The sequence below is a fragment of the Lithobates pipiens genome, unplaced genomic scaffold (genome assembly GCF_037356315.1).
Source record: "Lithobates pipiens isolate NorthernLeopardFrog02 unplaced genomic scaffold, aLitPip1_a1.2 Scaffold_23, whole genome shotgun sequence".
Lineage (NCBI taxonomy): Eukaryota > Metazoa > Chordata > Amphibia > Anura > Ranidae > Lithobates > Lithobates pipiens.
Genome location: NW_027507785.1, coordinates 8,110,117 through 8,125,707, shown reverse-complemented (window position 1 = coordinate 8,125,707; position 15,591 = coordinate 8,110,117). Strand labels below are relative to the sequence as shown.

General features: G+C 45.9%; 1 protein-coding gene across 3 annotated transcripts in view; it reads right to left on the bottom strand.

Annotated features, from left to right (window-relative positions):
- The window catches only part of PDE2A (phosphodiesterase 2A), a 910,752-nt gene that overhangs the window by 123,228 nt on the left and 771,933 nt on the right, over window positions 1-15,591 (bottom strand). For all 3 annotated transcript variants that reach the window (XM_077451150.1, XM_077451151.1, XM_077451152.1), the window contains 3 exons: window positions 12,736-12,777; window positions 12,346-12,414; window positions 5,550-5,677 (listed from right to left, as the gene is read on the bottom strand). In XM_077451150.1, coding sequence (XP_077307276.1) covers window positions 5,550-5,677; window positions 12,346-12,414; window positions 12,736-12,777 — 239 coding nt within the window. The remainder of the gene's footprint in view (window positions 1-5,549; window positions 5,678-12,345; window positions 12,415-12,735; window positions 12,778-15,591) is intronic.

Below are 15,591 nucleotides of genomic sequence, written 5' to 3'. Positions count from 1 at the left end.
ATGCAGACCAATTTGATGCAGTGTGCGGGGTATGGTCTGAGCCCTGACAGGCTGACCCCCCCCCACCCCTACAACCTCTGCAGCAATGCTGGCAGCACTCATACGTCTATTTCCCAAAGACAACCTCTGGATATGATGCTGAGCACGTGACCTCAACTTCTTTGGTGGACCACGACGAGGCCTGTTCTGAGTGGAACCTGTCCTGTTATACCGCTGTATGGTCTTGGCCACCGTGCTGCAGCTCAGTTTCAGGGTCTTGGCAATCTTCTTATAGCCTAGGCCATCTTTATGTAGAGAAACAATTCTTTTTTTCAGATCCTCAGAGAGTTCTTTGCCATGAGGTGCCATGTTGAACTTCCAGTGACCAGTATGAGAGAGTGAGAGCGATAACACCAAATTTAACACACCTGCTATCCATTCACACCTGGGACCTTGTAACACTAACGAGTCACATGACACCGGGGAAGGGAAAATCTCTAATTGGGACCCAATTTTGGACATTTTCAGTTAGGGGGTGTACTCACTTTTGTTGCCAGCGGTTTAGACATTAATGGCTGTGTGTTGAGTTATTTTGAGGGGACAGGAAATTTACACTGTTATACAAGCTGTACACTCACTACTTTACATTGTAGACAAGTGTCATTTCTCCAGTGTTCTCACATGAAAAGAGAGAAGAAAAGATTTCCAGAAATGTGAGGATTTTTGTGAGATACTATATATATCTGAAGACAGGTGCACTTTACATAAGCCAATAAAGGATATCACTCCAACTCTAAACTTCTTACTTATGCAAAAGAAATACAGCGAAAGCCAATCAAGATAAAAAGCTAAGACGCAAATCGCAGTTTTTCCGGAACGCCGCGCACACAGAGGCGCCGCCAGTCAGCAGCCGGGATCTGATTAAAGTCTTGTTGAGATCTCTTCTCCTCCGGCCGGGTAAATCTTTTAATCACTTCCACATCCAGACAGAGAATTAAGTGCTCACAATTCGCGCAATCCTGCCGGATTTAGCCGAATACAAACTACTAATCAGAGGAGCCGCCAAGACGGCGAGCGCAATCCGCCGTGATGCTCCCATCAAATAGGATCTCTTCCCCCGAGAGCAGAGGAGACGACACCGGCGGGGAAGCGGGCCAGGTTCAGGCGACCCGCCAAAGTCGCATCAGGAGAAGAGCTTTTGAACACTTTTAAAAAAACGGTTGAAAGCGCTCCAAAGACCCCCAGTCACATCAATGAGTGAGCGCCCATTTGCGCATTTATACTTTCTATTGGCCAGAATAAATGAACATTCCGGCCAATAGAATGCATTCACAGCAGGAGCGTGAACGCTCATCGACTCAAATAAATGCACATGAACGTGCACGCAAAAACGCATTGTTACCGTGTTTTTCTGCTCCTAAATTCCTGTAGGAGAAAAAGGCGCCACAGGGTAAGGCTTGGTTTCGCGCCTACAGGTGCCACCGAGTGCGCGGGCGTTCTCACACTTTGCCTAGTGAATGGGATAGCCTATGCGCGTTTTGGTCGCACAAAAGAAACTCATGCACCTTTATTTTTTTTTTTTGAGGGGGCGATGAGTCTTTGTGTTTTGTCGCCATTGTGTTGAGTAAAAATCGCAGCAAAATTGCACTGCGTTTGGGGTGCCATTAGGAATGAATGGCATCCGAACGCACACGTCGCACGTTTTGCCGCGACTGCCGCGCGATTTGGAATCGCGAAAAAAAAAAAAAGAAAAAAACGGTGATCCTGCCTGTGATTCCAAATGACCTATTGTGAACGGGGTCCTTAGAGCATAGGTCCCAGGGGGTGGCAGATATCGATCGCATGAGTTATCGGAAGAGATCGATTGTATAAGAAATCGATCATTTATCAACCAGCATAAGAGAAAATAATAATAAATATATATTAAATATATATAGAATAAAATATAAATAATCTAAAATATGTATTAAATATACATAAAATAATATATATATATATATATATATATATATATATATTATATTTATATTTATAAAATATACATATAATACAATATAAAATAATACTATATATATATATATATATATATATATATATATATATAATATTTATAAAATATACATATAATACAATATAAAATAATACTATATATATATATATATATATATATACACAATATATTTATATTTATAACATATACATATAATACAATATAAAATAATATTATATATATATATATATATATATATATATATATATAATATTTATAAAATATACATATAATACAATATAAAATAATACTATATATATATATATATATATACAATATATTTATATTTATAAAATATACATATAATACAATATAAAATAATACTATATATATATATATATATATATATATATATATATATATATATATATACTATTTATATTTATAAAATATACATATAATAATATATAAAATAATACAATTACAAAAGCAGCACTATAGCAGTGGCATAGCATGGATTCCCAGCACCCGGGGACATCCTCAGCTGCTCCACGCAGTGCACTGCTACACACTGAGCGGAAACGCGCCGCTCGCTCCCCTCAACTCCGCCCACTGCGATCTAGAACCGCCCAGCCTGACCCGCCCACACAGCCTAAGAGAGAGAGAGGAGGTAGTGCACCACTGGCGGACCACAACAGGAGCGGGCACAGACCTCCACCCTCTTCTCACCCCAAATCCTTACTAATTTTGCACTCTTAAGAATAATGTGCCCAGGGCAACTGCCCCTGTGGCCCCACCCATGCTATGCCATTGTGCTATAGTGCTACCCATGTGAACAAAAAATATAAATATGAAAAAAAAAAACATTAAATATATGTTATTTAAAAAATAAAAATAAATGGGGTGATAGGGTTGCTTTTTTTTTATTAATTTAAAATGTTTTACTTTACAAGTTTTAACACTTTTTTATATTTTTTTAATAATTCCATTGCTGTCAAAAGCCCCCCTTACAGCATTGGGCAGCTGGCAGGTTCTCTTCATGGAGACATCTGGGATCTCCTAGATCCCTAACTTCTCGAACAACTTCTTGACTGAGAACAATGAGAACAAGACTGATCAAGTGTTTACCGGGATTTTCAGCTGGGATGCGGACTGTTCTGAACCTGGAAGCGCTCACAGCTGATCGCTTTGAAGGTTCAGCGATCGCAATGCAGGTGAGGGAGTGGATGTTCTGAGAGATCCTCCTGCTCATCATCCAGACAACATTTACTGTAGTCCCCAAGGGAGCAGGCGAGCCTATAGGAGGCACAGAGGGGGAGTGCTCCGCAGCCACCCAGGTCCCTTTTACTTGATAGCCATCAAAACGGTAACAAGTACATGGTGGCTGCAGCCGTGACCTTGCTTTCTCCTTTTGAATTCCAGGATGTTTATAAACGGCCTGTGGATGTCAGGTGGTTATACTTGTCCTAACCACCTGATGAAGTCCAATGACGAAACGAGTAGGGCACCATTATTCACCATCATTTTCTGCCTTACCACACGGTCTGAGGTTATTTATCATGCACTGTAAATAGTATTATATATGCACCAGGAAGGTGAACATTTTCAATGGTGGTATTTAATTATTGGTTTTGTTTCTGGGTATACGCGGTGGTCTCACATTGGATCACCTTCCGATTCAATCTGAGGATATAATAAAGAGCGATACTTGACCTTCCTATTTCTTGGGATCTCAATCCTTTGTTGCGTTGCTCTTCAAGAGCTGGTGTAAGAGAAATCCAGGTAACTAGCGCGCATTGGCGCACATGCGTGGGTACACTAGCATATGCCCAAGAAGAGACATGCATTTGCGCATGCGCGAGCGCACGCACGTGCACGCACTGGCGCCAAACAGCCTATTTCAACCAAGCAATGACATGAACACATTGCTGAGTGGTCTTTCAGCTTGTTCCTGTTTGTCTGTGCCCTGATCTTCTTCCTACCTACAGTACCCGTGTTTTACCCAGCTTGATCTCAACCCTCCTCTGAACTTCTGCTCGCCTAACTGTGAACTTGGCCTGTGTTTGACTCTGCTCTTGTCTCATGCTCCTGTACCTTGCTGTCCGATTGTGTACCGACTCCGGCTTGCATCCTGTTTCTGCTTTAGTCTCACGTTCCTGTACCTGCATTGCCCAGCTGTTGATGACCCCTTGGCTTATGTGCCGGTTACGCTCCTGCTTACTGATCCAGCGTCACGGAGTACCTGTTTCGGGTGCCTGTCTGGTGATCTACGGCCATCGGTTCCCTATCAAGCCTCAGCCTCACCTCAGCATCACCTGCTATACCGACCCTCATGTCACTCTGCGTCCTACACTCCCTGTCAGCTCTACCAGGGATGTTGGACAGGAGGTGCAAGACAGGCCCCCTCTACAGCTCAATCTCCACCAGGTACGTTACAGGTGGGTGGATCAGTGGCTTGGAACTAATGGGCCATTGTGGAGGCCAAACCTGATTTAAGCCAGCCAAGCCTGCAGTCTCATGCTTGTGATAGCATGTGTAATACATGCTTAAGCTCCCTGCCTGTCTGCCCTGCTCTACTGTTTGGATTCCCATTGGATATTGATCATTCTCTGAACTCTGCCTGCCTTTTGACTACAGGTTGGACACTGTCTATTCTGATCCTTGCCTGCCTTGTACCTGGACTGTCATTGAACCACTCTACCTGTCTGCCTACCGCAAGTACCTGTTTGCTTTGCTCAGTTCACGCCTGTTCTGGTGTGGTGACCAGACACTATAGCATTGTGTAGAAGTCCTGGGGGCACCCAGGTACCACTAGGCCTGCTTGCCTTATGGGAAAGGGGGGCTGCTATAGGTGAAGAACACAGAAGCTGGCTATAGTGTCTGACCACCTGCATTAGGGGTAAGTGTGACAGTGGTACGCCCTTTCTATGGAATGCATTAGCAATAAGGGAGGGGGTGCAGTTCTTGCTGTGGCATTGGACAAACCTGTTCTGGTTATGCCTGGAAGCGCTCTGTTCCTGAGTACTTCCAGGTTCAGGGCGGTAAAACCTCGGCTACCATATTCAACATGTTCACACCTCATTTATACATGTTTCAAAGAAAATTGTGGCCGCGATAGACTGATTTCAGAGTTTATTGGGCCTCAGAACTCTAGCTTGGGGGTTCTCTGATGGAGGGGACTGTGTGTGAGTATTGGGCTAGGAACAAGGTGTTGGTTCCTCAGACTGATGACTTCTGTATTTGGGCAATTAGGAGTACCTCAAGTAAAAGCAGTGTACATATAATGTAAATTTGGTTCCAGACTTGGTTTGTGATAAGATACAACCAAGACAATTTGGGGGGACTGGGCTCCTTCTTCTTCAGGGCTAACAGGCCCCCCCCCCAGTGGTTGCCCCAAAGACGGGGAGCCCAATCCCCCAAAATGCATTGGCCATATCATTTTACTAATAAAGTCTGAAAGCAAACCAATACCCGTTACTTCTCACTCGAGGTGCTCCCCATTGCCCACATAGAAGCCAAATCACCTTCCCACCACTGTAACGAATATACTTTGTAGAGATACCGACTGCCGTGCACTTACTTTCCTCCTTGTTTGTTGAACGCACAGGCCAGTGCCACCACCTGCGACGTCGCCCGACATATAACCGGAACACACAGCATGGAGCGAACCTCGAAGCCCAACATGTTGTTCAGCTGCTTGTGCTCTTCCTAAGGAGATAAGGAGAGAACAATTACTCCGAAAGGCCAATCACAGGTGGCGATGTTCCTGTTATTGTCCCTGGCTTTGTTCTCACCAGCTTTGGGTGTAGGACTGTTTTAACCCACCTTGGGATGTTCCCACTCCACCCATTGCTTGCTCTAACATCATATAAAAATCCATTATGTAAATTAAAACTCATTTTACTCACTCGTGAATAAAGGATGTAGGTCCTCAGACTTACCCTGAAAGTATTGGGGGGGGGGGGGTCCATGACCTTATGGCCAGGTTCTCCACCTCCCGTGGAATCTCCCTCTGGAGGAGCTCCACCTATCCCTTGGGTGGCCCTTGCCTTGATAGGTTCCCTGAGAATGGGGTACACCTGGTTTCAGACCACGAGTATCATGGCCAGGTTCTTGCTCTTTGGAGGTGGACCATGTGTTACACCATGACCTTATGGTCAGGTTCTCCACCTCCCGTGGAATCTCCCTCTGGAGGAGCTCCACCTATCCCTTGGGTGGCCCTTGCCTTGATAGGTTCCCTGAGAATGGGGTACACCTGGTTTCAGACCACGAGTATCATGGCCAGGTTCTTGCTCTTTGGAGGTGGATCATGTGTTACACCATGACCTTATGGTCAGGTTCCCCACCTCCCATGGAATCTCCCTCTGGAGGAGCTCCACCTATCCCTTGGGTGGCCCTTGCCTTGATAGGTTCCCTGAGAATGGGGTACACCTGGTTTCAGACCACGGGTATCATGGCCAGGTTCTTGCTCTTTGGAGGTGGACCATGTCTTACACCATGACCTTATGGTCAGGTTCTCCACCTCCCATGGAATCTCCCTCTGGAGGAGCTCCACCTATCCCTTGGGTGGCCCTTGCTTTGATAGGTTCCCTGAGAATGGGGTACACCTGGTTTCAGACGACGAGTATCAGGGCCAGGGTTCTTTCTCTTTGGAGGTGGACCATGTGTTACACCATGTAACCATCCTCAGTCAAACGTCACAGCTGACCCTTGCATTGCTTGGCTTGACCTTGGCTTTATGCCTAAGGTGGAGTGGAGCTACATGCCGACAGTATACTGGGGGAGATAAAAGAGATTGATAGGCAGCCTCAGTGGCTTTTAGGAAGGCAGAAAAGGCGGGGCCAGGCTTGACTTTTACAGGAAAAGTCAAGCTCCACATAAAACTGGATCTCAATAAGAGATCTTACCAAAGAGTACTAGGACCTTAGAGATGCCGTCCATCACCAGGAACACAGAATATCTAAAGGTTTTCCTATTTACTATACAAAATGTATTAAAATAAATATCTTTGGCACATGATGTCACATGAGTGAATATGCAGGTGGAATTCTCCAATAGACAACTCTTTAGACTCCTGGCTCTAACTTTCACAGCTACATGTACTGTACATTCCTAAAGAGGTGTTCTCTGGTCACCCAATGATCAAACCAAATCATCATTTTGAAGCCACGGAGTGAGGCTTAGTTCAACGCGTTTCGTCATAAGCTTCTTAGGGAACGCAGAGGTGTTTGGGGAACGGTCCTGTCATGCGTACAATATTTTCTGCAACCCATGGTTAAAAAGGAAGGAGTCAGGTAAGAGAGATCTGAGTCAGTTGGACCTGGGGTTCTTCATAGGTGTTTAAAAGCTTTGGTTCCACCAGACAGGTAGATGGCCTCAGGGCCATCTATATATGCGATTCCCAATCCACCATTATTGCATCCAGGGAAGAAGGGAGGGGTGCCGTCTCATTTATATCTAATTAAGCCCACTGTCATCGTGCAAATCATTATTTTAAAGCCACAGAGTGACGATCAGGTCAACGCGTTTCGTCGCTAGCTCATGGTGGCCACTGTCATTGTGCAAACTGCACAGACATTCCCGTCAGCAGTCATGCACCTTTTCTGGATCTCCTAACCTTGACATTGGGGTTTTCAAACCTTCCAATGGACCACCCTAGTTTTAGCGACAGCCGTCAGATGGGAATTCCCTCACTTTGCAGAGATCTCCTCTAAGTTCGTGTTGCGTCTCCGGGACAGGGAGTTGAGGGACATATCCCTAATGGGACATAGATGGCATCATAATATACCGGCAGTTTTGCTCTTCCACTTACCACCACCAATATGAGGGGTCTTTTCTTAATGAACCCCCCCACCCCCCCCCCCCCCCCCCCCAGGGACTGACCTCACTAGGGGAGGAGCACAGAGACCCAGTGATGACACCGCTGGATCTAAAATTAAATTGTTACGTAACCAATAACTTATAAAAATGAGGAAAGTTAAGGGTTAAGAGTCGGACTTTGTCCAATGTCATCCCTACGAGCTCCTGGGCTAAAACTGGAGCTGATGTTATTTGGAACACGGAACGTATCTTATCCAGACTGCAGACGGCTGATTGGATTCATCTCGGTGTGCGGAGTTCATTATCTGTGCGAAATGTAATGAGGGGAGCCTGGGTGACAAGGTCTTCTGTCCTTCAAAAAGTCCTCTGCCAACACAGGAACAGTGATGGTTGGATCTGCCCGAGGCCAGCGGGTCTTGGTCAGAATTCAGCGAACCCGAAAATTAGAGATGATTCCCATTGAGTGTTCTAGAGCTAATAGGCAAAATACTGCCAACAAGGGCATGGGAGGTCTGATATATTGTTCAGATCAGATCTGATACATTGTCCACAGTGCAGATCAATACATTGTCCACAGTGCAGATCGGATCTGATACATTGTTCACAGTTTAGATCGGATCTGATACATTGTTCACAGTGCAGATCGGATCTGATACATTGTTCACAGTGCAGATCGGATCTGATACATTGTTCACAGTGCAGATCAGATCTGATACATTGTTCACAGTGCAGATCGCATCTGATAAATCGTTCACAGTGCAGATCGGATCTGATACATTGTTCACAGTGCAGATCGGATCTGATACATTGTTCACAGTTTAGATCGGATCTGATACATTGTTCACGGTGCTGATCGGATCTGATACATTGTTCACAGTGCAGATCGGATCTGATACATTGTTCACGGTGCTGATCGGATCTGATACACTGTCCACAGTGCAGCTCGATACATTGTCCACAGAACAGATCGGATCTGATACATTGTTCACAGTTTAGATCGGATCTGATACATTGTTCACGGTGCTGATCGGATCTGATACATTGTTCACAGTGCAGATCGGATCTGATACATTGTTCACGGTGCTGATCGGATCTGATACATTGTTCACAGTGCAGATCGCATCTGATACACTGTCCACAGTGCAGCTCGATACATTGTCCACAGAACAGATCGGATCTGATACATTGTTCACAGTGCAGATCGGATCTGATACATTGTCCACAATGCAGATCGGATCTGATACATTGTCCACAATGCAGATCGGATCTGATACATTGTCCACAATGCAGATCGGATCTGATACATTGTTCACAGTGCAGATCGGATCTGATACATCGGTCACAGTGCAGATCGGATCTGATACATCGGTCACAGTGCAGATCGGATCTGATACATCGTTCACAGTGCAACTCGATACATTGTCCACAGAACAGATCGGATCTGATACATTGTCCACAGAGCAGATCAGATCTGATACATTGTCCACAGTGCAGATTGGATCTGATACATTGTCCACAGAGCAGATCAGATCTGATACATTGTCCACAGTGCAGATCGGATCTGATACAATGTTCACAGTGCAGATCGGATCTGATACATTGTTCACAGTGCAGATCGGATCTGATACATTGTCCACAATGCAGATCAGATCTGATACATTGTCCACAGTGCAGATCGGATCTGATACATTGTTCACAGTGCAGATCAGATCTGATACATTGTCCACAGTGCAGATCGGATCTGATACATTGTTCACAGTGCAGATCAGATCTGATACATCGTTCACAGTGCAGATCGGATCCGATACATCGGTCACATCTTGAGGCGGGTAACATGGAAGTCACACAACATATGATTGCCCATATGTTCAGTCTGGATTTTCCTATACCGTGTAATAATCGGCCTCTAGAATTTTCTGGAACATCTAATAATGTCGGTGCTGCTAACAGGCAGACTCTGGAGTGTTCAGCCCCACTTACGCGTTTCGCTGACCCAGTCAGAGCCGCGTTGACTTTGAAGGTCTTATCTCACCCCAGCCAGCCTGCCTCGGGGGTTACAGTTTTTTTTTTTTGCCGTCTCTGGGCCAGAAATATCAGAATGTATAAAATATTCCGCCGCGGCCGCTGCTCGTGTTTCTGCCTTCCGTCCTATCAAAGTATGAATGGAATGAAATCCGCTTCATGGCGTTTGCCGACTCAGAGGAAAATATTAATAAGAGGAGCAGAACACAGGGATAAGTGACGCCATAAATACGATGAGCCATTAGTAAAAAAAACTCCAGCCGTAAAGTATTTATAGGCTTTTGTTACTGTGGCAACGATTGATTTATTATTACTACACTACTGCGGAAGTGACGCGTTTCGCTATTCCTTAATCTAACCCCGAAATATTACTTTTTTTTTAATTTGCAAATTTATTATCCCACTAATTTTTTCGCACACCACATCCCCAACAGAAATCAGAAAATATATACGCCAAACTTTATGATCACCCAAACCTAATATTGTGTAAGTCCCCCTTTTTCCCACCAAAACAGGCCTGACCCATCGAGGCGTGGACTCCACAAGATCTCCGAAGGTACCTTGTGGTATCTGCCATCGAGCTGTCAGTAGCAGATTCTTGATGTCCTTAAGCTGCAAGGATAGATCTGACTTGTTTTTCCAGCACATCCCACAGATGCTTAATGGATTGAGATCTGGAGAATTTGGAGGCCGAGTCAACACCTCAAACTCATTGTTGTGTTCCTTAAACCATTCTTGAACCATTTTTGCAATGTGGCAGGGCTCATTATCCTGCTGAAGGAGGCCACTGCCCTTAGGGAATACTGTATCCATAATGGGGTGTACTTGGCCCTATGCCTGGGGTACCCTCATAATGGGCACAGCAGGTGTACAGACCTGGGAACTCAGCACAGGAATGGTGCAAACTTCTTATAATGGGCACAGCGGGTGTACAGACCCGGGAACTCAGCACAGGGATGGTGGGAACCCCTCATAGTGGGCACAGCAGTGTACAGACCCGGGAACTCAGCACAGGGATGGTGAGAACCTCTCATAATGGGCACAGCAGGTGTACAGACCCGGGAAGTCAGCACAGGGATGGTGGGAACCCCTCATAATGGGCACATCAGGTGTACAGACCCGGGAACTCAGCACAGGGATGGTGAGAACCCCTCATAATGGGCACAGCGGGTGTACAGACCCAGGAACTCAGCACAGGGATGGTGGGAACCCCTCATAATGGGCACACCAGGTGTACAGACCTGGGAACTCAGCACAGGGATGGTGGGGACTCCTCATAATGGGCACACCAGGTGTACAGACCTGGGAACTCAGCACAGGGATGGTGGGAACCCCTCATAATGGGCACATCAGGTGTACAGACCCGGGAACTCAGCACAGGGATGGTGAGAACCCCTCATAATGGGCACAGCGGGTGTACAGACCCAGGAACTCAGCACAGGGATGGTGGGAACCCCTCATAATGGGCACACCAGGTGTACAGACCTGGGAACTCAGCACAGGGATGGTGGGAACCCCTCATAATGGGCACACCAGGTGTACAGACCCGGGAACTCAGCACAGGGATGGTGGGGACTCCTCATAATGGGCACAGCAGGTGTACAGACCTGGGAACTCAGCACAGGGATGGTGGAAACCCCTCATAATGGGCACAGCAGGTGTACAGACCCAAAAAAAAAAAAAGTGGACTCCTGACCATCACACCCATATGCAGGGCAGGACTTAGGGTGGTGGGGGCCCCTGGGCTTGAGTCACTTTTGGGCCCTACCTTCTATACATTACCATATTTATGGGCGAATAACACGCACCCCAAGTTTAAGAGGGAAGTTTAACGTAAGAAAGTTAAACGCCCATCAATGCAGCCTTGTCCAGTGTCATTTGCAGCCTTGTCATTGCAGTCTTGAAGTTTAAAAATGGCGCCGCCAAGATACAGAGTTCTCTGTATCTTGGCGGCTCTCCTGTCCTCTGGGCAGCTTTTGGTGCCTCTCGGGTCCTCTCACAGTCCCCAGCGGAGCCGAGTGTACTCGGCTCGGCTCACAAGTACGGCCATTCCCTTTGTTATGTCCATCATAGGGTGGGACTGGGCGTGACTGTGAGCGGAGCCGAGTACACTCGGCTATGTATCTTGGCGGGGCCCCCTATTGGGCGGGGCCCATGGGCTTGAGCCCAGTCAAGCCCAATGATAAGTCCTGCCCTGCCCATATGAGCTTGTTGGACATCCCGTTCCGAAACAATGGCTATACAGGGGTACAGTCATGTTGGATCAGAAAAGGGTCTTCACCAAACTGTTATGCCAAGGTTGGAAGTCCCCCGTTGTCTACAATGCCTTTGTATGATGGAGTAGTAACAGTTCCCTGGCTTCCTTTTCTTCCATGTTGTGTAGATTGATGTCCGGGAAAAACTGACAATTTTGGGCAGAAAATCAGCAAACACAAGAGCTAAGAAGCAGATTATTTGGTTCCCTATAGAGAAGCCCCACAGTGATAAGAATCCATCGCAACCAAATCATCCCAGAGAGGGGAAGAGATACTCACCGAACTGATGTCATGTAGAGTGATCGACTTCTTCTTGTCCACCACTTGGCCGAGATGTCCGAATGTCAGCTGAGGGGAAATAAAAACATTTTCAGATTCTTTGTTTTGCAAAATAATATTATTTCAGTTCTTGCCCATTTTTCGTAAGGCCTCATGTACGCTGCTGCTGATAAATGGACGTTTAGGAGCAGTCGGGTGTTTTTTGCTCCTGAACTCTCCTCTATGTTATCTTAATGTCTAACACAGATCAGCCTCTTGCTGCGGCCAGAACACAAGCTTGTCTTTCATCCCTTCTTCATATCCCCCCCCCCCCATCACAAACACCCCCTCCGGCTGAAAAGAAGGGTTGGTGACTGATAACACACAGGAGCGAGGAATAAATCCACTTACCGGGAAGCTGATTTCTTCTTCAAGTACTTTATTACCGACAACCTGCAACAAATCAAAGGCACAGCGTCATTAACTGACATTATTTGGCAGCAACGTTAGAGTAAATTCATTAAAACAATGGATACAGGTGTAGAGACCCGGGAACTCAGCACAGGGATGGTGGGAGCCCCTCATAATGGGCACAGCGGGTGTACAGACCCGGGAACTCAGCACAGGGATGGTGGGAACCCCTCATAATGGGCACAGCAGGTGTACAGACCTGAGAACTCAGCACAGGGATGGTGGGAACCCCTCATAATAGGCACAGCAGGTGTACAGACCCAGGAACTCAGCACAGGGATGGTGGGAACCCCTCATAATGGGCACAGCAGGTGTACAGACCTGAGAACTCAGCACAGGGATGGTGTAAACCTCTCATGATGGGCACAGCAGGTGTACAGACCCGGGAACTCAGCACAGGGATGGTGGGAACCCCTCATAATGGGCACAGCAGGTGTACAGACCTGAGAACTCAGCACAGGGATGGTGTAAACCTCTCATGATGGGCACAGCAGGTGTACAGACCCAGGAACTCAGCACAAGTGTACTCTCACAAAGGGGTCTCCACCAGGAGGACGGGCTCAGAAAAGGAAAAATCATGTGGCAAAGCAAATTGAAACAAGTGTGCAAAATAATAACACAGCCCATTTCTTTGCTCGCTTACTTATTTCACGAATATCTATCGACTAGCCATTCAATCAGTGTGTTTTTATTTTGCACACTTGTTTCAATCTGCTTTGCCACATGATTTTTCCTTTTCTGAGCCCGTCCTCCTGGTGGAGACCCCTTTGTGAGAGCACACTTGTTCCCTCCATCTCCGGTATTGGTGCCTGTATGGACGCACGGGTCGGGCTGTGTGGAAGCCCGACCTATGGGTATGCAGACTGCTTCGCCAGCACAATGCATCCCGCCGTGGTTATTGATTGCCAGTGTTTTGATAGGTTCAATGAACCTCTACACTGCCTATTCCACGATCCCCGCATATGCCTGGGGCGGCGTCTGAGTCTCCGTGGTTACGGAGCCGCCGCCGCAGTGCATTGTGGGGACTGTAGGCTCATCCACCCGGGACGCATGCGCAGTCTCGCATTTGTCGTCCGCTCACACCCGGCGTCATTGACGTGACGCCGGATGTGTGGGAGATAAAAGGCACACCCACTATGCAGGTGTGTCGGTCCTGCAGGACACTATAGCTGTGATCTTGTTGTAAAGGTCAGTTTTATGAGAAGTACATGGTCTGTCCACACAGCCCATGGTTCTTCTCCTATTCTTTAGCTACATTTATTCCTCTTTCCCTATGTTCACTGGGGTTCGTTTGTTTTTTGCTTCTTGTTTTTCAGACCAACATCCCTAGTTGCTGCACATGCTGGCTGATTGGTCCACTTGTTGCAGCCCTCTGTTTAACTTCTCAATCATAGTGCGAATCTATATCTAGTCCAGTGGAACATAGCAATATTTGTCTCTGTTCTTTTCCGTTTATGGTAAGCGTCTCTCTAGCGACCCATTTAAATAATTTGAGCATAATGCTATCTTAAATTATAGTGTGCCCATTCTTTTTATCAACATACTTCATTTACCTACCCTGTCATCCATCCATTGGCCTTATTTAGAGAAATCTCTGATCTGTTTCACTATAATCCAGGTCATTACCATGATACCAGATCATCTCATGAACGTGTTCACCTGCAGCCATTAGCTCCCCTCTTGAGACACACTAAACACCAATTTGCTCAGGTAGGTTTCCCTCATTGTTTAATTATACACTACATTGAAATAAAGTTTTCTTTTCTCAATTAATCAAACTGCCCACGGGAGCCTTTCCTGGCCCCATGATTTCTAATGAAATTGGACTTTTTTGTCTGTTCCATTTGTCTCCTGCAGTCACCTTCTGGGGATTTCAGGGACTGGTGTGCTCTCCACGCTTTAAAGGCGTCCTCACTTTAGTGTGCAGGCGGGGCCCGCATTTGGAGATTGGTAGGTATAATTATTTATTACTATAATGCAATATATCACTGGCTCCTTTAGTCCATTAATTCTTTGAAATCTGTGGGCGTATCCAAAGTCTGGGCTGTGTTTTACCACTATGACCGGATCCACTAATTTTGTTGTATTCTGTTCACAGTGAATCTCCTCTTTTTCTTTTAAAATTTACCTCCTGTCAATTTTTGGCTCCCCTGAAGAAGCCTCTGTGTAGGCGAAACATGCCGGGATTCCATCAGAATAGCCAAGAACCCCTTCATCGAAAATAATTGACGGACTGTGGTCATTGTCTGTATGGATATTGATGTCTGTAGTTTCAAAATTTTGAATTTACCCTATTATTGTGGTTGTTTTTATTATATTTAATAAAATTTCTTTTTACCTTTATACTATACAATCTTCTCATCTTTATAGCACCGCAATAATCCCACCTACCCTTCTCTCTCTCTCTCAATTTAATAACTTGTTGAATCGTTGTATTATGAAAATTGGTGTGACTATCACTGTTTCCTGGTATTAATAATATATGGTCTTTTTTTTTCCATCCATTGTAGTGCATTGGCTGCCAAGTGGAAAATTTGGGTAAAATTTTCCACTTCATAGCCATAAACATTGAAGTCAATAAAGAAGGTGTAGTGTTTTTTTACACTGCTACCTTGTCCAACAGGGTGAAGGTGACCCTTTTATACTCACCTTACCTACATTCCCTTGCAGCTAGCTACTTGTTCCTCGATCAGCACTTCTGGTAATGGGGGGAGTATGACATCACCACGCCCTGGACACCAACGCAGCTGATTTTAGCACCGGGCTTGCGGAGGAGCAAGGAGTTGTGAAGTTACC